A 24,813-nucleotide genomic window follows, 5' to 3' on the forward strand; every position below is an offset into this window, starting at 1 on the left:
TTAAGCGTGCTTTAAAAAAATAAAAGTAAAAACTTATACATGTTGCTGTGGAAGAGTTGGGCCCCACATCCCACCGTTTGAATTACAAATCTAGTAAAGAAATAATAAAATCCTTAGCCTTATTCTTTTTCTAATAATAATAAGACACCACATGCTTCAATCAATCTAATCTTTTGAAAGGCGTTGTAAATGAAGTGAATCTCATTTTGAACTCACAGTCAATGGATCATCCTGTTTGCTGCTCCTGCTCCATATTAATAATCATAGTGACTCTTGTTGTTGTCCCTGAGTTTAGTGAATCCGTATGCACCAGCAGACCTCTTATCTTCAACTTCGGTGATTCCAACTCCGACACCGGCGGCCTCGTCGGCGGTCTTGGCTACTCCATCGACTCTCCCTACGGCCGCGCTTTCTTTCCCCGATCCACTGGTCGCCTCTCCGACGGACGCCTTATTATTGATTTTCTATGTAAGTTCCATTCTACTTTTACATCATGCCAGCCTCTATTTGAATATATAAACATAATAATTGTTTTAAATACTAGTTCTTGTTGTTTAAAATCCCCATCTCCCCCTGCTTTTATAACACTAGATTTTATCTACTGATCTCTCATTTTCTTTACGTGCTCCTGTAGTGAGAGATTTGTTTATTATTCTCATGATCTGTCGTCGGAAATGAGCGGAAGTCTTAAGGCTACTGATTCGATATTTCGGTTTCACCAAGTTGTCCCTAAATTCAGTACCAGTCAAAAATCGGTCCAAATTGGTCAACTTTCGGTCAAAAATCGGTTAACAATCAGTCACATTTCGATCAAAATTGGTCAAAAGTTGGTCCAAATTGGTCAAAGTTAGTCACAATTTATGAAGTATTTGAAAAGTTATGCTTATATTGTTAAATTATATATAAAATCTTGTATATATATACATATAATTTTGAAAAATTACATATTAAGTTCCACTTCGATTACTCCGTATTAATCGCTAGTCGGTACCCCACCGCCCGGATAGCGCCTGATGAGTTCTACAACACACTGCTTGTGAAGATCAAAGATTTTAAAATATATTTAGATGCTGGTGATCAAGGAGATCATTTGAATTCAAGTTTGTTGTCGCAGGTCAAAGTGTGAATTCAAGTTTTTTGCCAGCATATATGGAGTCATTGGGTTCCACATTTTCAAATGGGGCCAACTTCGCTGTGATTGGGTCCTCAACGCTCCCTAAGTTTGTGCCCTTTGCTTTAAACGTTCAGGTGATGCAGTTCCTTCATTTTAAGTCCAGGTCTTATGACCTTCTTGCTTCTGGTTTAGAACAAATGATTAATAATGACGGGTTTCAACGTGCACTATACATGATTGACATTGGCCAAAATGACCTTTCTGATGCGTTTGCCAACAAGTATTCATACGCTAAAGTTATCAAAAGAATACCGTTAATACTTGCAGAAATCAAGAGTGCCATCAAGGTGACGTTACTTACCTTTTTATGTAATTAGATCTCTGATAACGCATAACTACACGTGTATGTAAAATCATTGCAGAGCATACACGATATTGGCAGCAGAAAGTTTTGGGTTCACAATACTGGCCCACTCGGTTGCCTTCCTCAGAAACTGTGGTTAGTTCAACCGAGTTCTACAGAATTAGATCCTCATGGTTGTATTTCATCCTACAATTCGGCTGCAAAGTTGCTTAACGAGGGTCTGAACCATTTATGCACGGAATTAAGGTCCGAACTGAAGGATTCAACAATCGTTTATGTTGATATTTACACAATCAAGTATGATCTCATTGCAAATGCTAGCAAATACGGTATGCACATCAGCCTATATATACTATTAATGACTATGTTTTGCGGTCTTACACCAATGGTTTACTAATGGTAGGTTTCACAAGTCCTTTAATGGCATGCTGTGGCTTTGGTGGGCCTCCATATAACTATAATATAAATGTTACATGTGGGCATGATGGCGCGCAAGTATGTGATAAAGGATCACAATTCATATACTGGGACGGGATACATCATACTGAAGCAGCTAATTCGGTTATGGCTTCCAAAATACTGTCTCAACAATATTCCACACCTCGCGTTCCATTTAATTTCTTTTGTCAGTGATGGTAATTTGGTCCTAGTTTTTGGAATTACCATCTTGGTACCGGTTTAGACTAGATCGACAGATTTTGCAATCCTTTTTGTGATCCTGTCAAAAGTGAAGCTGCTCATCTGGCACGCTTATGTTATTTATTACCTGCTAAGTTGTCAACTGTTATATGATATTATTGTGGTTTCAATGTCGGTAACCGACTAACCATTGACCGTTAAACCTCAAGATTTCTAGCAGACACAACGTTTGCACTTGATTAGTTTTGGATCCTCTCGCTGGCGATTTCTCATTGGTAGATAGGGGTGTCATCGGTTTATTCGGTTTTGAAATGTGTCTAACTGAGATGGAAACCGATTATTATTTGATTGAACCGAGTATTATTTGAATTATTTAAAAAAAGGATCGAATGGCTAAAGGTAATTTGCATGTTTGCTTGAAATAAATTCGTTTCTAGTGTATGTTCCCAAAGTGTAGGATACAAATCAAGTACAGCAAAAACCGTATGCTTTGGAGATCCTGAAATGAGAGCAAACTCTATATGTATACACAAGAAAGGTGAAAATATTATCTTGATGGCAATCTTTATGCTTTAGATGACCTCTTGAATTCTTGGTAATACCTAAATGTTTTTGATTACCCCTTAATGCTCATTAGTGTTCTCGTTACTATATTTTATTGAGGGTTAATTCTCATTTTTAACTAATTTAAATTAAATTGATAAACAAAACAAAAATTGATGGCTCAATATTTTAATAGAGTGCCAAATCCATGAATATGTGTATTTGTTATAAAATAACTAATGGAACAACATCCTAGAAAATGATTTTTTTTTTCAATGACAATTCTCATTAACCAACAAGCTAGCAAAAAATTAGAGAAAAAAAAACAACAAACAAGTTAAAGAAAAAAAAAACATATTTTTAGATGAAATAAAAGTAAATACCATAAAAAACCAACATACTTTTGGTTTTTTTTTACAAAAGTCTCTTTATCTTCTTTAAACATATTTAAAATCCCTTAACTTATTAAATATGTAAAAAGAAGTTGAAGGGACTTTTGTAAACAAAAGCCACAAGTAGGTTGGTTTCTATGATATTTGTATATGAAATAGCCACAAACACCTTTTTGGAAGGAACCATGAACCACACTTGTCCAAATCTTTCTTAAAGTAGCATAAGCTATTTACACAATCAATTTTATACCATTATTTTGTCAATCAATTGGTTTAGTTTTGGAATATTAGTTTTAAATAATTTCAACTATACCCTATTGGTAAATAACAGTTTTAACTTCAAACTTGCCTGGTGGCCGTCCCAACTAAGGGGTATTTGTTTTAACAGACCGCGACTAATGGTTGTTAACTCCGTTAGTCTGATGCTTGTGTGGCACGCTTAGTTGTCAAAAACAGGATTACGTGGCAGCTTACGTGGCATCTAATGCTGAGTAGGCAACTTTGTTGGACCCGCCACTAAACAAATCATCTTCATCATACATTTAACAACCTACCATTTGCAACAAAACCTAACAAAAACAAATCCACCCTTTGCAACCCACAACCACCACCAGACCACCAGTACACCTACAACCATTAGTCGAATCCAAGACCACCACCATGTCCATCCCCTGCAACCACCACCGGAACCCACAACCCCCACCGTTATAGCTGGAGGTGGAGATCCATACAGAAATTGCCGGTCGATCTCTATACCTGCAACTTCCGGCCCATCTTCTCGGGCCACCACCTGCAGCTTCTGGCCATCTTTTCCGACCACCCCTACGAACACCATCTTTTCTAGCCATCGCCTACAATTTTTTTTTGTTGAGTTGTTGCTTTCGCATATTCTCAACGGAACATCACCTCCCCCCCCCCTATGAGCTCTTTGGAAACCCCCAAATCGTTATGCCGATCTATTTTAGAATTTGTTCACAAAACCCAGATCCGCTCTAAACCTTGCTGGAGTTTTGTCTTAATCAAAAGCCCAGCCACCCTTGCCTGAAACAGCCTAGACTTGATATTCTGATTGCTTGTATTTAGGGTTTTGAAAGGTTTTGAACGGTGGTCCTTTAGTGAGCAGGGTAGCGGCGGTGGTGGCCCGAGTAAAGTGGTGGTGGCTGGTGGGTTCAATTATGTTGAATGAAGTTGAAAGGTGGGTGGGTTGGTTGAAGATTTGGGTTTTTGGTTTTGGTTTGATGATCTGATATTATAATTATCCATGTAAGCTACCACATAAGTAATAATTTGACAACAAAGCACGCCACGCAATCCAGTTTTTGACAACTAAGCGTGCCATATAAACATCAGACTAACGGAGTTAATATCCGTTAATCACGGTCTGTTAAAAACAAATACTCTTTTTGTTGGGACCGCCACCAGACAAGTTTGAAGTTGAGACTGTTATTTACCAATAGAATATAGTTTGGATTATTTAAAACCAATATTCCAAAACTTGACCAAGTGATTGACAAAATAATGGTATAAAACTGATTATGTAAATGGCTTATGCTGCTTTAGGAAAGATTTAGACAACTATGGTTCATGGTTCCATCCAAAAAGGTGTTTGTGACTATTTCACATATAAATATTATGAAAAAACAATCTATTTTTAGTTTTTGTTTACAAAAGTCCCTCCAATTTCTTTTCACATATTTAATAAGTTAAGAGATTTTAAATATGTTTAAAGAAGCTGGAAGGATTTTTGTAAAAAACCCAAAAGTATGTTGGTTTTTTTTGGTATTTGTCCTTATTTCATCTAAAAATATGTTTTTTTTAGCTTGTTGGTTAATGAGAATTGTCATTAGAAAAAAAAAATCATTTTCTAGGATGTTGTTCCATTAGTTATTTTATAAGCAAATACACATATTCATGGATTTGGCACTCTATTAAAATATTGAGCCATTAATTTTTGTTTTGTTTAACAATTTAATTTAAATTAGTTAAAAATGAGAATTAATCCTCAATAAAATATAGTAACGAGAACACTAATGAGCATTAAGGGGTAATCAAAAACATTTAGGTATTACCAGGAATTCAAGATGTCATCTAAAGCATAAAGATTGCCTCAAGATAATATTTTCACCTTTCTTGTGTATAGATACAGAGTTTGCTCTCATTTCAGGATATCCAAAGCATACGGTTTTTGCTGTACTTGATTTGTATCCCACACTTTGGGAACATACACTAGAAACGAACTTATTTCAAGCAAACAAGAAATGCAAATTACCTTTAGCCATTCGATTCTTTTTTTTTTAAACAATCAGTTTCAGCGCGAATATGCTTTGGATGACACCTTTTTTAACACGAATCAAATTGATATTTATAAAACAGGCACGACTCATTTGTTTTGCATCATGCATTATACTTATAACATAGTAGCTATGATTTCAGGGCATGCCCGCATCAAGATTTGTACGTCGAGTTAAGGGCTCTAAAAACTATTAACCTTTAACCTTTATGTATCCTAAGATTTAATTGCAAGCTAGTAGCCGAGTAGTATATAACTTGTTTAAGTTGGCGAGAATCACTAAACAATACATGAAAATATGTATTTAATATTAAGAATCAGAAACGTCAGGGATTACTGGGTTTACTTTACTTAAAGAAGGAAAAACTGATTTTAACAATAAAATAGAACATTATGTAAATAAAGAAGAATTAACAAAAGAAAATGATGGTGTGTGTTTACAAAATTGGGTTGACACAACCAAAAGCGTGCATGTAACTGAAAATATAAACACAGACGGTTCATGATTAGCATCGATACGCAACAAAAATAGAAAAAAAGACGGTATAAATTGTAAATCCTAATTTCTAAAAGTTCTTTAGGGCTTTTTAACAATGACTTATTACTAAATTGTAAATCCTAATTTCCAACTTTTTCATGATTAGCATGATGGAGTTCACATATTTGTCTTCCTTAATTCACGAAGTCTTGATAAATTAGTTTGTTTTGTTTTGGATGAGTAAATATCTAACAAACCTTCCCTAGCGAACTTTATTATTCGCCAATCATTATTTAGTTAGGCCGCCTAATACTTTCCAACATCATAATGCCTAACAGCAAAACATTTAAACAATTAAACATTAATGTAGAGGCCATTCAAGCCATACATTTTTGCATTCAGACTAGAAGCATATTTAATTATATAGTCATGACTTGTATATAAAATGAATTCTCTCTTTGTTTGGTTCCAGAGGTGTAAGCTAGGAGTCGGTCAAAACTTCTACCCAAGCTTGTTTAACTTTTAAAAGTATACGATCTAGCTCAGCTTGTATATTTTAATGTTTGAGCTCGTCTTTTTATTATAAGTCTCGAGCTTTTGTTCAAAACCTTGAGCTTGGTTGGGTTTTGTCTTATTTATTGTTTATTTTACACACACATACATGTACATATATGCACACAAGGGTTTTAGGCAGAACACTATTTATTGTGAAAACACGTAGAACATAATTAATTATTCAGTTTTACTATCTTAAAAAAAATAAAATATAAGAAAATGTTTAAAATACTTTTTATTCATCTCTTGTGTTTTTTAAATATAAACAGATTTTGTTTACTTTCAAAACTTTTAAAATGTGGTAGCCAAATATATTTATACTAGCTACATACGTGTAGATAAACAATTAAAAAGTAAAAGAAAAAAATAACATATAAATGAATTAGTTTGATATTTTTTATGTTAATAGCATACACATTTGTATGCAACAAGTACAAAATTTCTGAAATATATACCATTGATAAAAAGAATGAATAATACGAATTAGGCTTAAATATTTTGTTCTTGCAATAATTTAGTGTACGTTTTGAAATCTACCTCATCTGTATTTGTATATATGTGTGTACACGCTCACGCGTGCAATTGCATATTTATAGATAACATAATGTATACTATTATATTCTTTTATCATAATTTTATTATCTATGATATTAATTATTATGTAAACATATGTTTATTATATTAAATAAAACTTATATATCCTATAGATTTGTTTAAACTCTCTAGCGTGTCAAGCTCGATATGTGAGCTCTAGATTGAGCTAGTTTATTAAAAGAACTCCAATATAAATCCGGATTTATTTAAGCTTAACTTTATTTACACTTTTAGCGAGTGAATTTCAAGAAACTCATTACATTTGCCCCATGCATAATTTAAAATATACATAAAATAAAAAAAATTGTAAATCTATAAGATCATCTTCTAATTGGGCAACCAAGTATTCAAGTAATGAAGGACAACGTACTTTTATAGATGGATGGATGAATTCACAAGCACAAGCACAAGCACAACCACAACCACAATGGCATCTTCTCAAACCCTCACCAGTACTCTCTTTATCTTTTCCCTTTTAACCATCTCATATGCTGCAACAGATCCAGTCAAACTCCCCAAACACACTTCCATTCACTTCCCCATTCGAAAAAACCAAACAAGCCTTCAATACTACACCACATTTGAGGCTGGAAACCCGCAATCACGTACCAAGGTCGATGCATTAATTGATCTTGGAGCGCAATCCGTTTGGTTCGACTGCACATCTTATGCCTCATCTTCTTATAACCGAACAACTTGTGATTCAAACAAATGTAAGAAAGCCTCGAAGTCAGTCTGTCTAGGGTGCACCTCAAGTTCCAAACCAGACTGCTTCAACAACTCATGTGGTGTCTATGCTTAAAACCCTTTTCAAGAATACTTAGCAGGCCAAGAGCTTGGAGATGATACCATCAAGGTAACGTCAATCGATGGTCAATCCGTTAGGCTTGATCAGGACGTACCCGAATTCCAATTTGCTTGTGTAGATTCCAGTATTGTAGAAGGCTTACCTGGTGATAATACCAAAGGGTTGGTTGGTCTTGCAAGCAACCATGAGTCGTTAGCTTCGCAGATTTCTTCTGCGCTTAGATTGCCTAAAAAATTCGGACTTTGTATACCGTCAGATAATGGATTAGGTGGCATTTTTATTGGGGGGTGGCCATATTTCACGTCTCCTAGTAGCGAAGATGTATATTTGCTGCTTGCAAACACCCCACTTGTTATCAATCCAGTCAGTACTGCACCGATTTATAAAGATGGAGATGCTTCAGATGAGTATTTCATTAATGTCAAGCACATTGAAATCAATGGTGTTCGAATAGAGTTTAATTCAACCTTGCTATCTATCGATAAAAATGGAGTTGGGGGAACCAAATTTAGTACTATAGTACCTTATACCACTTTGCACTCGGTCATTTTCAAGTGTCTGGTTAACGATTTTGTTAAGGCAGCCGCAGCGAAGAATATTGAAAAGGTGGCATCTGTCGCACCGGTTGAAGCGTGCTTTGACAGGACCTGTGGTTCCAGAAATCGACTTGGTTTTGGAAGGGAAAGACATAAGGCTTAAACTGCATGGTTCTAACTCAATGGTGGAAGTTAAGAATAATGTGATATGCCTTGCTTTTGTTGATAGAGGAGATGATCCAGTAACATCTATTGTCTTAGGTGGGCATCAATTGGAGAACCGAATTCTAGAGTTCGATTTAGCTGCATCAGAACTGGGATTCACCCCCTCTCTCCTGCTATCGAACACAAGCTGCTCTCAAGAAGCTACCTTAATATCTTAATGCCTATTTTTCATTTAAGATAAAATAATATGATAGAGATACTATATATGTATATAATTTATGGGAAATATGTAGAACAATATCTTACAAAATATGAATTACAAGAAATGTATAACAAATATTACAAAACATCTATTTAATTAAACCTTTGTAAGGCGATGAATAATTAAGATAGAGATCAGTTTGAAGTACATATTTTTCCTTTAATAACCAACAATTTTGTGAGGTGGTGGAATAAGATAACGAGTTTTGATGAGTATATCTTTCTCCATCAATAACCAACATTGTGGTAAGAGATCAATTCTTATAAAAATGAGTGTTTATTGCCATCATGTCACTACAAGAAATTTGGCGGTGACAAAAGTCGCAGCTAATGAACCCTTTTGTTGCCGCTAGTCTTCGTTGCTACTGGTCAGCTGCAGTCGCTATTGTTGTCGCCGCTAATAGTCGTCGCCGCTAAACTTCCAGTGTCGTCGCTAAAAACATTCCTGGAATCTGGTATTGAATTCCGGCAGACTTTTAGCAGCGCTTTTGTCGCCGCTATTGACCTTTTTCATGTATTTTTTTTTTGTATATTCTGTATTTTTAGTTTTCCACTACTAAAGCAAATATATTCATATATTTTTCAAATACATACCGAAACCATTGGATATATATAAACATACAAAAGTACATACACGTTAACCAGTTCAAACAATTTGTTTAAGTCAAAAATAAAACAAACTAACTAGATCACTCATCCCCTTTATTTGATTCCTTTTTCGAATCCATAAATTGTGAGTTGTGCTATAAATCTCGGGTCTTGAAACAAACTCTCAATTTGATTCTACAAAATAAGGTATACATTATAAGTTAAAACAAAACTACATATTTAACAATACAACCCAACCGAACCAAACCAAACCAACCCCATTTTGAGTGGTGCTAAAATAACTACTTGTTTTGAATGTTGCAACTCTAATCCAAACATTAATTATCAGCTGCAGCATACTAAACAGTAAAAAGAAAGTATTTGAGAAGCAAAGGCTTAAGTAATAGCATACGCTGAGCAGGAGTTATGATCGAGTGACTTTGTTGCTGGAACCTGAGTTCAAACAAATAAAAAACAATGCATTTGAAAGCCTTTGATAAAGCACCATATACATTGAATCATCGGTAAACATCCTTAGACCTAGTGTAACAGCTAAGCTCCCGCCACATCATAATATTGTCCGCTTTGGCCGGGACGTATATGGTGCTTTATCAAAGGCTGGGATATTTACAATTATGCATTTATATTACTCTCATTTCAAAATGATTATAAAAACAACATTATTATAACAATAATATAATTTTATGAATAAAGCAACTTAGGGTGTTGTAAGCATAAAAGATATAATTGGGCAAATTTTGACATGCTTCACATGTATTTTTTGTAGCTAAAAGTGGATGCACTTTGACCAATAAGCTAATTCACTTAAACAAAATAAACAGTAAGTTATATGTAGTAATTTACCATGATAAGAATCCATTATGATAACAGATCTCTAAAGGTGTAATAAGCCACTATCATGCTATGATCATGCACACCCAAAGTAAAAAACCATAATCAAATTCACATCGCCCTTAAGACGCAAGATCAAACAGGTTCTACGGTGTGACTTCCAAACTTAGACGATTTCATTGTTTTACACTACATACACCTTAGCAGATTGTTAACTAACATGAAAAAAAAATTACATTTTACATATATCATAAATCATTATAAACCCTAGATCTGAACACATGAATTAAAGTAAAGAAATTAAAAAGATTAATTAGCATACCATGGCTCAAATGGTGTTGAACCCATAGGTAAGTAGCAGCAATGTCAAACCTGGTTAGCAGCAATAAGTCTTGCTGGAAAATACATATACACATAAGCACAAACACAAAATTAATATGTATTGTTTGTTCGGTTAAAGTTAAGTGAACAAACATGAATATGCTCCGTTTAGGCTCATTGAACCTTAACAACCCTTGGGTGTTTTTAAGTTTTACCACTTTTAGAATTCTATGTATTAGTTTTACATTACCCAATCAAGCGCGAGACGAGCTTTAGCTCGTTTAAGGTCTACATGAGCTCGAGCCAAGCTTAGGCTCATTTAAATTTATAAAAATAATTAAAAAATATATGAAGTCATAAAAATAAACGAGCTAAGCTCGAACTTGTAAAAAATATCTGACAAGCTTGAGCCTAGTCGAGCTTGGGTTCGGCCCATTTACGCCCATAACTGCAACCACTAAACTAATAAGCTGACTTAGTCAGATTAGTTGCATAACACAGAACTTTCCCCTTTTTCATGCACAAATGCAACCAGTTTTCCAACACCATAATTAGTGCATAACACAAAAATCAATGAATACATTAAAGACAAACATATCAGTTTTATTATACTAATACTAGCGAAACAAATATGATAAGCATTATCCAAATTGTACAAGAGCACAATAGCAAGCACCAATCAGATGAAGATTCTGCAAACATAAAATAAATTGATGTTCCCTTAAACATTTCATCAAACACCTGACTGCAGAACATATTGTCATAATCAAATGCATACACGATAACATGGATTAGCAGAATTGACGATGCAGTTTCTAATTGCAAAACAAAATGATGCTACAAGCACATAATAGTTAATGTTCACTTAAGCATTTCATCTGTAACATTTTGGATTCTTCGTGTTCATATTCGTATTTGTTTACCCTATTCGGGAATGTAATTCAGATCTTTCGTATCAATAAAATCGTGCATTTATTAGTATTTAATTGAGTTTAACTTAGTTTATAAATTCATAACATTCAATCATGCCAAATAGCCCTTAGAAACTCTTAAAATCGCTTAAAATGGCGAAAAAAATCTATTTTTGAAACTTCAGCGACTAAAACTGTCAAAAATGAAAATCTGGTGAAGTCCACCCTTTGCGTAGCGCGAAGGGTTCTGCTTTGCGGGAAGATTATTTCCAATTTCGATTTTCGTTTAATGCTAAATCCTTCCTTAAATGGCCCCATATCACTAAAATTGTGTTCCAAGATAACTGACCTGCTATTTTAAAGTGTATATGTTCATTTCTTGTTAATAACATTGAGATATTGAGGGTACTGAACCCGATTTAGTCATCAATATATTATTCGTTTTGCTAATGGAGCGGATATCTTGTTTAACAAGCCTTAACATCTGTATATTCATCTAAAGGCATTCTCAAACCCTAAAACCATTTGTCTCAGCCTCCCTAGGAAAAACCAAAGAATTTCCTCTCTCTTTCATCACTTTCTTTAAGAATTAATCAAGTTAATACTTGCTACGTTGACTTTCAAGTTCAAGAAACATTTGATCATGAATTTCTCCTAGTTCTAGTCACTTTCCGGGTAAATTGTCTTCTGTATTTTTGTAGGTTTTCATCTAATTAACCAAAGGCCTCAATCGATTTCTCTGAAAGATGGAGTCTCAGTAGTCAATTGGACTCCGACCGGTTCAAGGGCAAATTGGTCAACTTTGTTGACCAATTGATTTCTATTACTTCTGGTCGAAACTAGCTTTAGGACCAAAAGACTTTTAGATTTATTTTGAAAATTTGAGTGTACTAATCAAAACCCGAATCCCTAATTGCTGTTCAGATTCTTGTCAGTACCAGCTCGTTTACTTACTGAAAATCTGATAACCAGAGTTCTATGCTTCCGTTTAGCTTGATTCCAGCGGCTATGTTCTCGGTTTTAATTCTAGTTTATTGTTTCTAAGTTTCAGGTTCATTCTGGTTAACTCAGTCAGCGCATTAAAAGTTCGGTTTCTTATTTTATTCTTAGTATCTCTCAAACTCGCCTAAGTGTAAGGTGAGGGATCATTCCCCTCATATTTTACTGTTTTTAAACGTTTTGGGGACATATGCATATGCATTCATATTTTATATTTAATACATATACACAACTAGCAACCTTGAATAAAATGTGTTAATCAGTTAAATGCTAATTGCTTATTTGTTTACATTATCAAATTCAGAGAGGTCAATCATAATCATATTTATAGTATGATCATACGACTGTCATAGTAGGCAAAGCCCGATTTGCTAGGCAATGGTTAACTGACACCACTACTTGCTCATGGTTTGATTGATTTATACTCACAAATATAAGTTTTGCTCATTTATTCATATATTATTGTTATATCAAAAACTGGTGATTATATCACTCAACCTCGTGTGAACAAATCTCTGTTATTTTGTACGCATATGCATGCTATCAGTTGATTTGAATCTAAGGTGAAGTGACACTTAGAGAGATCTTAGTTAATTAAATAAAAGACATTAGTGTTTGATTTTTATTTTGGTATGATTGTTTAATTTGGATTGTTTTGCCATTATTTAAACTTTGTGTACTTGATTGAAATTTTGGAATTAATAAATAAATTAGATATTGTAATATTTAAATTGTATGATAGTACCTGGTGAGCTGTGAACCAACGATTCGCACCCCGGCATTTCCGCCGTAGGTTGGGGTGTGACAAATTGGTATCAGAGCCAAATGTTGTAAGATAGGTTGTTAGAAATGCCTTAGTAACATGCTTAGGACCTTATACGTGCTTATTTGACAACCTTATGTGTTATATATTTATGTGTTTATTGCTTATTTAAATTATTTATTTATTTTATTATTTTAATCTTGTGCACACACAAACTCCGAGGCTATGCCTCACCCTCAAAAAGATTTTTTTAATTATTTTGTTTAATAAATTTAGTAGATGGTTTTTATTTTGGAAAATTTCTTAAGAATTCCATTGTTTTGTTTTTACTCCGCACCTTAAATCATGGGAGTATGACATGTTCTTGTAGTAACTGGAAGGGGAAGAGAACAGTGAGTCGAGCCTTGGCAAAATGATTCCGAGAATCAAAGGAAAGATGATATTCCTTTCCTGGAGGATAACCTGACCATAATACTCGATCTTATAGGCCAAAGCGGAACAAATATCATACGACCGGAACTTTAAGTGGTCAATGTGGCCGGTTAAACGGTTACACCCCTTATATAAAAACCGAATTCACGGTGGTTTGTGACTAAATTCGGAAAAATTTCGAATATTTATATTATTATTTTTAAAGTGTTTAGTTAGGTGAAAAATCTATGTCAACAGCCATGGCACTTCAACTATCAATTTCTCAACCCGTTTCTGACATGATATTTGGTTGGAACGTATCATTGGAGGTGGTTCATGAGATACTCTAACTGCTCATATTTGAATCTGATAATTCGTTATTCAATTGGTCAGTTAAAATGCTATGGAACGCTCATGGGCCAACCAACTCCATTGTTATGATAATTCGTTAATTAGTTGGGTCAGTTAAAATGCCATGGAACGCTCAGGGCCAACCAACTCAATTGTTTTGATAACTTATTAATTTGTTGAGCCATTTAAAATGCCATAAAACACTCATGGACCTCAATTAATCAACAATTCCCTGAATTCCCATGCAAAACCAACAAGGAATTCTCAAGCTTTTTAATCAAGACATACCTTATCCGAATTGATACTTTTGAATGAGATTTGATTGATGATGTTTGGCGACATAAATTACATTATAGTTCTCCCATAATATTTAAACATTTCTATTTCTATTCCTATTCAGGTATCACACCACCTGCTTTTGTTGATTTATATTCCCTTTTTATCTGTATATTTAATAAATCCTTTGCAGGAAAAAGTTAAAATGTTTTTCTATCATCGGTGAAGGAAGACTAGTTAACCAACCAATAGATTGCCCCCTTCCTCCACCAGTTATAGGAAAAACACTTTAATTAGTTTGTAGTTTTCCTACGTACATAGAGTCAAGGTTGTAAAAGTCGTTAGGCGGTCGACTGGGGAGTCGCGAGTACTCGGAAGTATTCGGGGATTACTCGGAAAATACATGAGGAGTATTCGGCCGAGGCTGGAAGTACTCGATCTAGGCGGGGAGTAATCAGGGAGTACTCAGCCGCCTAGTCGGGAGTTTTACAACATTGCATAGAGTATATATAATTTATAATTCCCATACCATTAGGCTGCATAATTATATCCTTAAATACGTACTCGATGTTTTTTTCTACTTTCCAACATCATGATGCGGACAGCGGTCTCGTGAATGTGGCTGTTTTTGGATAATACTTGGATTACAGCGCTAAAGTGGAAGCATACCATGATTAAACATTTAAACAATAACAAAGGTAGAGGCACATGCGAGCCATATATTAATTTTCCCATCCAAATGATAGTTTAAGACATATTTAATTATATAATCAAGACTTACAGCATTTGAAATTAAAGTAAGTATATTAAAAGACTCTTTCTCTCTTGGTTCCATGTATTTCTAATTTTCTATATCATATATAATAAAAAAAATTTATAAATCTATCATTATGTTCATCCCATTGGGCAGCAAAATTAGTATAAAACAGCAGTAGTTCCATGAATGAATTCGCAAATACAAACACAATGGCATCTTCTCAAACCCTCACCGCTCTCTTCCTCTTTTCTCTTTTAACTATCTCATATGCTGCTACTGATCCATTCAAACTCCCCAAACACACTTCCATTCACTTCCCCATACGAAAAAACCAAACAACCCTTCAATACTACACCACATTTGAGGCCGTAAACCCACAATCACGTACCACGGTCGATGCATTAATCGATCTTGGAGCCCAAGCCGTTTGGTTCGACTGCACGTCCTACGTCTCGCCTTCTTATAGGCGAGCAGCTTGCGGTTCAAATCGATGTAAGAAAGCCTTGGGGTCTGTCTGTGTAGGGTGAAACTCAACTCCTAGACCAGGCTGCTCCAACAACACATGTGGTGTCTATGCTTTCAACCCTTTAACTGAATACTTAACAGCTCAAGAACTTGGAGAAGATACCATTAGGGTAACATCCACAAATGGCCACTCTATTCTGCTTAATTACGAAATACCCAAGTTCCAGTTTTCGTGTGCTGATTCCAGTATTGTAGAAGGCTTACCCGGCGATAAAACTAAAGGGTTGGTTGGTCTTGCAAGAACCCATGTCTCATTAGTTTCACAGGTTTCATCTGTCTTCAGTTTGGCTAAAAAGTTTGCTCTTTGTATACCATCCTCATCTGATAAAGGATTAGGCGACATATTTATCGGGGGTGGGCCGTATTACATGCCTCCTAGTACCGAAGATCAATCTTTGTCACTTGTCACCATCCCACTCGTTATCAATCCATTCAGTACTGCACCGATTTCTTCTGATGGAGACGTGTCGGATGAGTACTTCATTAATGTTAAAGACTTTGAAATTGACGCTAAACGCGTAGTTTTTAATTCGTCTTTGCTATCTATTGATAAAAATGGAGTTGGGGGCACCAAGATTAGTACTACAGTACCTTATACCACTTTGCATTCGGTTATTTACAAGCGTTTGGTTAAGGATTTTGTTAAGGCAGCTGCAGTGGATAATATCAAAAGGGTTGCATCTGTTGCACCATTTGGAGCCTGCTTTGATGCAAAGACTGCTCCCAAGACATTAACCGGACCAGCTGTTCCGGACATCGATCTGGTTTTAGAGGGAAAAATTATAAGGTTTAGATTGTATGGTTCTAACTCAATGGTGGAAGTTAAGAAGAATGTGATATGCCTGGCTTTTGTGGATGGAGGAGCTGAGCCAAGAACATCTATTGTTTTAGGTGGGCATCAATTGGAGAACCGAGTTCTAGAGTTCGATTTAGCTGGATCAAAACTGGGATTCACGCAGTCTCTCCAGCTCGGGAACACAAGCTGCTCGCATTACAGGCTATTTTAAGTACTTGAGTAACTTATGATTTGAATTTGTGAGGTGATCTTGTCGATCTTTATTCTCTTGTAATGTTCTAATTGTTGGGTTCGTAGGCCTTGTTGGCCCGATTTATTATATGAAGTCAAAAGAGGAGACGGGTGTGGGCGGTCGGGCCCAAGCCCGGCCCGGTTTAGATTTCTTGCATAATAATTTACTAACCCTAGTTCAGTCTCTATATAAACAACATTATGTACTTGTAATATTTGGTCACTCAATAAAGATATACCTAGTTGCCACCCGTGGACGTAGGTCAGTTTAGACCGAACCACGTTAAATCCTCGTGTTCGTTTATTGCTTTCGTGTGTGTGTTCGGTTTCGTGTGTGAGTTTAATCCTAACAAGTGGTATCTAGAGCTTAGGTTCGGATCACACGAAGAACACGGTGAACCAGTTCCGCGTGTCGCCGCCGCACCAGTGATCGGGGCTAGGGTTCCGCCGCGTTACCGCTAACTGCTGCTAGGGTTTCGCTGCCACCAGTTGCCACAGGTCAGATTCAGGTTGTCGATCTAGGTTTTCGGTGTTGGCAGCTAGCCGACGTATCCAGCGATCGACCGGAAGGTTGAAAAGAAGGCAGAAGTTTTGCGAGTCGAGATCCTACTTTGCAAAGTACGAGTCAATAACAGCGAATCAAGATCCTATTTTCGTTGAAGAACAGTTTCAAGTCAGAAGAAATTTAAAGAAACTTAGAACCAGTGCCAACCGCGTTTGTCAGGTTTATCGTTTCAGTTTAAAGTTTCGGTTTCTGATTTACAGTTCGTTATTCCGCTGCACGTTAAATAGGTTGATTGTTTAACAGAGTTCAGTAGAACAATCGTTAAGTTCAGGCTCGTGTTGCTGTGTCTGTCTCTGTTTTTTTATCCAGTTTTTCGTTTTAGTCATTGTTATGGCAGAAGACGGAAAGGTTTCGATACAGAAGTTTGACGGACAGAAGTTCGGTTGGTGGAAGATGCAGATTGAGGCACTACTTTGTCAGAAAGACTTGGATGTAGTGCTTGAGGATGAAAAACCAGAAAAGCTGTCAGAAGCAGATTGGAAGAAGTTAGACAAGAAAGCTAGGGCTTGTATTACTTTGTCGTTGTCGGAAGATGTGGCGTTTAACATCATGAAAGAAACCACAGCACGTGGTATGATGGAGGCGCTATCCAACATGTATGAAAAGCCTTCGGCAGCGAATAAAGTCTATCTTATCCGAGAGCTAGTGACAACAAGAACGAAAGAGGGTGGGTCAGTTACAACTCATATCAATAATCTTAATTCGATCTTGTCCCGCTTAGTGTCAGTTGACATTAAGTTTGATGATGAAGTTCAAGGCCTCTTGTTATTATCCTCTTTGCCCGACAGTTGGTCGCAAACAGTGACTGCAGTTTATAGTTCGTCTACAAATATTACTTTCGATGGGATTCGAGATCTGATTCTGGGAGAAGATTCAAGACGCAGAAGTTCAGGTGAATCATCAGGCAATATGCTAGTCACAGAAGGTAGAGGCAGGAGAAAACAGCGAGGCAGTGGGAGCAGGAAGAGGAGTCAGTCTAAGACTCGTAAGGATATTGAATGTTGGGGTTGTAAAGAGAAAGGACACTTCAGGAATCAGTGTTCGAATGGTAAGAAAGAGGTGAACGTTACAGAAGACGACACAGATGACGGGGTCAGTAGTGATGAGGCTTTGGTTTGTAGTGTTGAGAGTAGCGTTGATGCTTGGGTGATGGATTCTGGTGCATCGTTTTATGTCACTCACTGTAGTGAAACGATGAAGAATCTTAAATTTGGGGATTTTGGAAAGGTTCGACTAGCGAATGATGATATTTTAGAGGTTACGGGTATGGGAGACGTTGATTTGATAACTTCAGCCGGTACTTCTTGGACTTTGAAAGACGTGAGGGTTATTCCAAGTTTGAAGAAACGTTTGATTTCAGTTGGGCAGTTGGATGACCAAGGGCACGATGTTAAGTTCGGGAATGGGTAGTGGAAAGTAGTCAAAGGGAATCTCGTTGTTGCTCGTGGCAAGAAAAAGGGTTCGTTGTATATGGTCGATATGTCATCGAAAGGAGTGGATCCAGTTTTGGTGAAAGACAAAATCCGGTTCACAGAATCTCGTGGGCAGAAGAAGGTTCGTTTTGCAAGTAACAAACCCAGAGCCAAAGTGAAGATTCAGGATGAACGAGCTAGGAAGGTTAAATCAGTTGGGGGACATCGTGACAGTGGGAGCACAGGTCGTGTTTCAGTTACAGTTCCAGGTCGACAGTGGATTAAGAAAACCAGTATTCCAGCTGTAAAAGTCTCTCCAATGAATTACTTGCTGAATATGGAGAGTGTTTGTTCTCAGGTTATCTCAGGATCCGGTAGTTCGTTACAGTGGGAGCCGGTAGGGACAGAGAACGGCTCAGGGGCAGTTTCAGCCATGACTGACGTGTTGGAGCTCCGGGGAGCTTCAACGGGCCTTCTGGTTAATTGATGAGAAGGCGGTGGCAACTAGAAGAAGTTTAATGTTCAGATTACAGAAGTACAATCAGGAGTGCAGACGAGAATACTCAAGGCCTCCGAGTGGGAGATTGTTGAGTTCGTAGGCCTTGTTGGCCCGGTTTATTATATGACGTCAAAAGAGGAGACGGGTGTGGGCGGTCGGGCCCAAGCCCGGCCCGGTTTAGATTTCTTGCATAATAATTTACTAACCCTAGTTCAGTCTCTATATAAACAACATTATGTACTTGTAATATTTGGTCACTCAATAAAGATATACCTAGTTGCCACCCGTGGACGTAGGTCAGTTTAGACCGAACCACGTTAAATCCTCGTGTTCGTTTATTGCTTTCGTGTGTGTGTTCGGTTTCGTGTGTGAGTTTAATCCTAACACTAATCTGAATAATGTGGTTTTTTGTTTCACGATATTGTATCAATTGCATCTACAGCTCCCTTACTTATTGCAAAAAGCGAGACCTTGAGAAAGTTAAAATCTTAAAGACACTCATGTTTAGTTGCCTCTTCTAGAAGCTTTGGGTCGTCTTGAAAACTATGTTGGACTGTTGTCTGGTTAAAGTCCAATTAATTCTTTAAATAACACATAATTTAATGGAAATTGGAACGCTGCTATACATTGTTGGAAATAATTTCCAACTTAATAGGACCGTCACGTGTAGGTAATCGGGTTAGATCTATTGGGCCTATGGAATTCATTAATGATGTAATGGTTTAACAATTGGGCTTTTATATTTGGGCTTTACTTGTTGGACAAGTTAGGGTCTCCCTATAAATACATAGCCATGTTAGGTTATGGAATTGTGAGAGGGATTATTGTATTCAAGTTTTGTGCTAGTTTCTTGAGTATAATAATACGTGAGGTTTACCCTAAATATTGTGTGCTCGTTTGTGTTTCTGTTATCAATTTGTTCTTGAATTGGTATAAGAACCTTGTGTAAGGTTCTTGGTGTTTATCAATCAATCAAAGTTGTGATTGATTATATTGTTGAATTTAATATCACCGTGATCGAAGATGTGATCCAACTCGATATTGTCGTCGTCGAAGATCAGTTTTGCAGCAAAGAGAATACTTTTGTTTTTTATGATTGGCCGTTGGTAATTGAAGTCAGAAGAAGATTTACTTCTATTATTGTTAGCTGACAAGAAGTATAAGAGAAAGAAAAATAATTGCAAATTTTGGTTATATTCTTTTTCTTTTGGTTCTCGAATTATGAAGACAAAGAAAAAGGAAAAGATTAAACGTGTTGGTTTAATTCATTTTTATTAGTTCAACAAAAGTTGATTGATTTTTGTTTTTTATCGGTGATTGGAGTTTTACGAAGAACGATGGGTGATAAAGAAACAATAAAGACGAGCGGGAACCCGAATGCGTTCCAAAGTCCCATGCTTACCTCTACCAATTACACGGTATGGGCTATTCTAATGAAGGTACTCTTGAACGTGCATAAGGCTTGGAATAGCATTGATCCGGGTGCAATCGATGATGATAAAAACAATATCGCGATTGCGTTGATTTATCAGTCGATCCCGGAAGCGACAATCATGCAAGTGGGTAATCTTGATTCAGCCAAGGAAATTTGGAACGCGATTAAGACGCGTAATCTGGGGGCTGATCGGGTTAAGGAGGCAAGATTGCAAACTCTCATGAACGAGTTTGATGGTATGAGGATAAAGATACGGAGACCATTGATGAGTTTGTGGCGAAACTCTCGTGTACGGCGGCGAGTTTAGGAGAGATGAACGAGGAAACTAAGATGGTCAAGAAGTTTCTTTCAAGTCTACCCCGAAAGAAGTTTATTCAAATTGTTGCATCTCTTGAACAAACTTTGGATCTCAAAACTGTTGGGTTTGAAGACGTGGTGGGACGTTTAAAAGCATATGAGGAACGGATTCGGGAAGAAGACATGCATTCCGAAACCCAAGGTAAGCTTATGTTTCAAAAGTCTGAATCCTCAAGTAGTCGGTACAATGATCGTGAGTCCACTGGTGGAGGACGTAGACGTGGAGGAGGGCGAGGACGAGGTGGTCGCGGGTCGGGTCAAAACCGCGGTCATCAAGAAAACGCTATGAACCGGGAAAACCGTGAACATAAGGGCAAAACCCGGGACCTCTCAAAGGTTCAATGTTATCGATGTGATGAGTTTGGACACTTTGTCCATAAGTGTCCCAACCGAAAACAGAAAGTTCAAGGCGAAGCAAAGTTAGCTGAAGCATCCGAGACAAGGGATCCATCATTGTTTATGATGAAGAGTGTTCAAGAAACGGTGTTCTTGAATGAAAAGAAGGTTATACCCGGAAACTACGAGTAACAATCATGTCACTGGAAAGGTCAAGTTTGGGGATGACTCTTATGTTGACATAAACGGTAAGGGGTCGATTTTATTTGAGGCTAAAAGTGGTGAACATCGTTTGCTAACGGGTGTTTATTTTATACCGAGTCTTTGAAGCAATATTATTAGTCTCGGTCAAGCCTCGGAACATTGGTGTGATATTCATATAAAAGATAACTACCTTACGATGCATGGTGGGCAAGGTAGGTTATTGATGAGGGTGACTCATTCCCCTAATCGGCTATACCGGATACAATTAAAGATTGGTAAACCGGTTTGTTTACTTAGCCGAATTGAAGAAACAAGTTGGTTGTGGCATGCTAGGCTTGGCCACTTGAACTTTGAGTCAATAAAGCTAATGGCTAGGATGGATATGGTTGAAGGAATGCGTGACGTTACCAATGAAAACAAGTTGTGTGAATCTTGTTTGGTCGGGAAGCAAACGAGACAATCATTTCCTAATTCGGCGGTGTTTAGGGCAACTCAAGCCCTAGAACTTGTGCACGGTGATTTGTGTGGACCGATTACCCCTCCAACAATAGCGGGTAACAGGTACGTGTTTGTTTTAATCAATGATTACTCACGATTTGTTTGGACGTACTTGTTGAAGGCCAAAGATGAGGCATTTGAAGCTTTCAAGAAGTTTAAGGAATTAGTTGAAAGTGATGTCCGGAAAAAGATCAAGACGTTTCGTACCGACCGAGGTGGTGAGTTTACCTCACATGAGTTCAACCAATTTTCTAACATGGAAGGCATTTGAAGACATCTAACGGCACCATACACACCTCAACAAAACGAGGTGGTTGAAAGATGGAACCGAACCTTATTGGAGATGACACGGAGTATGTTAAAAGCAATGGGTGTTCCGAATTACTTATGGGGTGAGGCAATCCGACATGCAACATACATCGAGAATCGGATTCCCACTCATGTCCTAAAGGAGAAAACACCATATGAGATGTTGAAACAAAAGAAACCGAATATCGCTCATCTTAAAGTATTTGGTTGTGTGGCGTATGCAAAGATAGTGGGCACCCACTTGAAGAAGCTCGAAAATCCTTCAAGGAGTTTAGTGCATATCGGAGTCGAGACCGGGTCCAAAGCTTACCGGTTGTTTGATCCGAATACACAGAAGATTGTGATAGCTCGTGATGTGGTTTTTGACGAGAAGAAGACGTGGATTTGGTCTAATTCAGGTCAAACTAACGAAGAAACGGAGCTAGCACCGGGTTTATTTTGGGTTGATTGGAATGGGGTTATTGATACCGAAGTTGGGCAAGTTGTAACCAAGCATGTGGGAAGCAACAGCATTAGCGACGAAAATTCAGCCTTGTCGCCAAATTCAGAAACAGCGACAGCTTCTGTCGCTAATTCAGACAGCCCATCAGCACCTTTAGCGACAGATTCTGATACTCTAGTCGCTAATTCCAGCAACTCAGCAACTTCTTTAGCGACACCAGCAGCAACTGGTTTAGCAACATCAGCACTTGACGAACCAGAAATTAACCTACGAAGATCTACATGTGTTCCGATCGCACCGGTTAAGTTCAATGATTATGTCCTATGTTCGGAAGTGGAGGACATTGAACCTCTTTTGTTAGAAGAAGGTGAATCGAATTTTGGTGAAGCAAAATCCAAACCGGAGTGGATAAAGGCTATGCAAATGGAACTCGAATCCATTAAAAGAAACGACACATGGAAGTTGACCGAGTTACCGAGAGGGGCTAAAGCTATCGGATTGAAGTGGGTTTTCAAGGTGAAAAGAAATGCGGATGGTTCGATTAATAAATATAAAGCAAGACTCGTGGCAAAGGGTTATGTGCAACAACCCGGAGTCGATTTTGACGAGGTCTTTGCTCCGGTGGCGAGACTTTAAACCGTACGTATGCTCATTGCCATTGCAGCTACTTAAGGATGGCAATTACATCATTTGGATGTAAAGTCAGCATTTTTACATGGGGAGCTAAAAGAAGAGGTCTTTGTTTCTCAACCAGATGGGTTTGTTAAACCCGGGGAGGAAAACAAGGTCTACAAGCTAACCAAGGCTTTATACGGTTTAAGACAAGCACCGAGGGCGTGGAATACCAAGGTTGATGGTATTTTAATGGGTTTGAAATTTGTGAGGTGCTCGAAAGAACAAGCGGTGTATCGGAGATTGATTGGAACCGATATTATTATTGTCGGCGTGTATGTCGATGATTTGGTCGTTACGGGTTCAAACAACGATCACATTAATCAGTTCAAACTTGCGATGTTCAAGAAGTTTGAAATGTCTGATTTGGGAATGCTCACTTATTATCTCGGAATCGAAGTCTCACAGTTGGAAAATCCATCAAAGTGCTTATGCTCGACGATTATTGAAAGAATCCGGGATAGAGGATTGCTATCCAAAAAGTGTACCCATGGATCCTAATGTTAAATTGTCTAAAGCCGAGGATGATGTTGATGCGGATGCAATGTAGTACCGAAAGTTGGTTGGGTGTCTTCGTTACTTGGTAAACACTCGACCTGATCTGGCGTTTTCGGTTGGCATGGTTAGTAGATATATGCAAACTCCAAAGAAGTCTCACTTGGCAGTAATTAAACAAATTCTTCAGTTTATTCAAGGAACTGTTGGATGGGGGATCAGGTATAAACGAGGTGGATCAAAGGAGTTGATCGGGTACAGTGATAGTAGCCAAAATATTGATGATAATGATGGAAGAAGCACTACCGGTCATGTGTTTTATTATGGGGGAGCGCCGATTTCTTGGTGCTCACAAAAGCAATGCACCGTAGCGCTTTCATCATGCGAGGCAGAGTACATGGCGGCGAGTTCAGCTGCGGGACAAGCTGAATGGTTAGGTGAACTATTGGCAGAATTGACCGGAAGGAAATTGCAAAAGGTGGTGTTAATGATTGATAACACATCGGCGATTGCCTTGGTTAAAAATCCTGTTTTTCATGGTCGGAGCAAGCACATAAAGTCCCGATTTCACTATATACGAGAGTGTGTGGCGCGGAATGAGTTAGAGGTGGAGCACATTAGTGGCAAGGAAAAACAAGCTGACATTCTTACTAAAGCACTTGCGAGAATCAAGTTTGACGAGAAGAGAAGATTGCTCGGCGTTGAAAATCTCCTAGTTTCGAGTCGGAAATTAGGGGGTGATTGTTAGAAGTAATTTCCAACTTAATAGGACCATCACGTGTAGGTGATCGGGTTAGACCTATTGGGTCTATGGAATTCATTAATAATGTAATGGGTTTATTGGGTTACAATTGGGATTTACTTGTTGGACAAGTTAGGGTCTCCCTATAAATACATAGCCATGTTAGGGTTATGGAATTGCGAGAGGGATTATTGTATTCAAGTTTTGTGCTAGTTTCTTGAGTATAATAATACGTGAGGTTTACCCTAAATATTGTGTGCTCGTTTGTGTTTCCGTTATCAATTCGTTCTTGATACATTTCTTATTTTTAATAAAAAATTATTAAAA

General features: G+C 37.4%; 2 protein-coding genes and 2 pseudogenes across 2 annotated transcripts; all 4 read left to right on the top strand.

Annotated features, from left to right (window-relative positions):
- Window positions 1-221: 221 nt before the first annotated feature.
- LOC143563735 (GDSL esterase/lipase At1g09390-like) lies at window positions 222-2,241 on the top strand. The gene is made up of 4 exons (XM_077051213.1): window positions 222-468; window positions 1,115-1,461; window positions 1,537-1,807; window positions 1,882-2,241. The coding sequence occupies exons 1-4, from the start codon at window positions 222-224 to the stop codon at window positions 2,109-2,111; spliced, it is 1,095 nt and encodes a 364-aa protein (XP_076907328.1). The 3' UTR covers window positions 2,112-2,241.
- A 5,153-nt stretch (window positions 2,242-7,394) lies between these two features.
- On the top strand, window positions 7,395-8,696 carry LOC143563736 (putative aspartic proteinase GIP2 pseudogene; annotated as a pseudogene).
- Window positions 8,697-14,805: 6,109 nt separating this feature from the next.
- LOC143563731 (putative aspartic proteinase GIP2 pseudogene) lies at window positions 14,806-16,500 on the top strand (annotated as a pseudogene).
- A 3,833-nt stretch (window positions 16,501-20,333) lies between these two features.
- On the top strand, window positions 20,334-21,316 carry LOC143563737 (uncharacterized). The gene is made up of 2 exons (XM_077051215.1): window positions 20,334-20,633; window positions 20,675-21,316. The coding sequence occupies exons 1-2, from the start codon at window positions 20,334-20,336 to the stop codon at window positions 21,314-21,316; spliced, it is 942 nt and encodes a 313-aa protein (XP_076907330.1).
- Window positions 21,317-24,813: the final 3,497 nt, after the last annotated feature.

Source organism: Bidens hawaiensis, unplaced genomic scaffold, assembly GCF_021521415.1.
Source record: "Bidens hawaiensis isolate Kalapana, Puna unplaced genomic scaffold, B.hawaiensis_p1.1 tig00021511_1, whole genome shotgun sequence".
Classification (NCBI taxonomy): Eukaryota; Viridiplantae; Streptophyta; class Magnoliopsida; order Asterales; family Asteraceae; genus Bidens; species Bidens hawaiensis.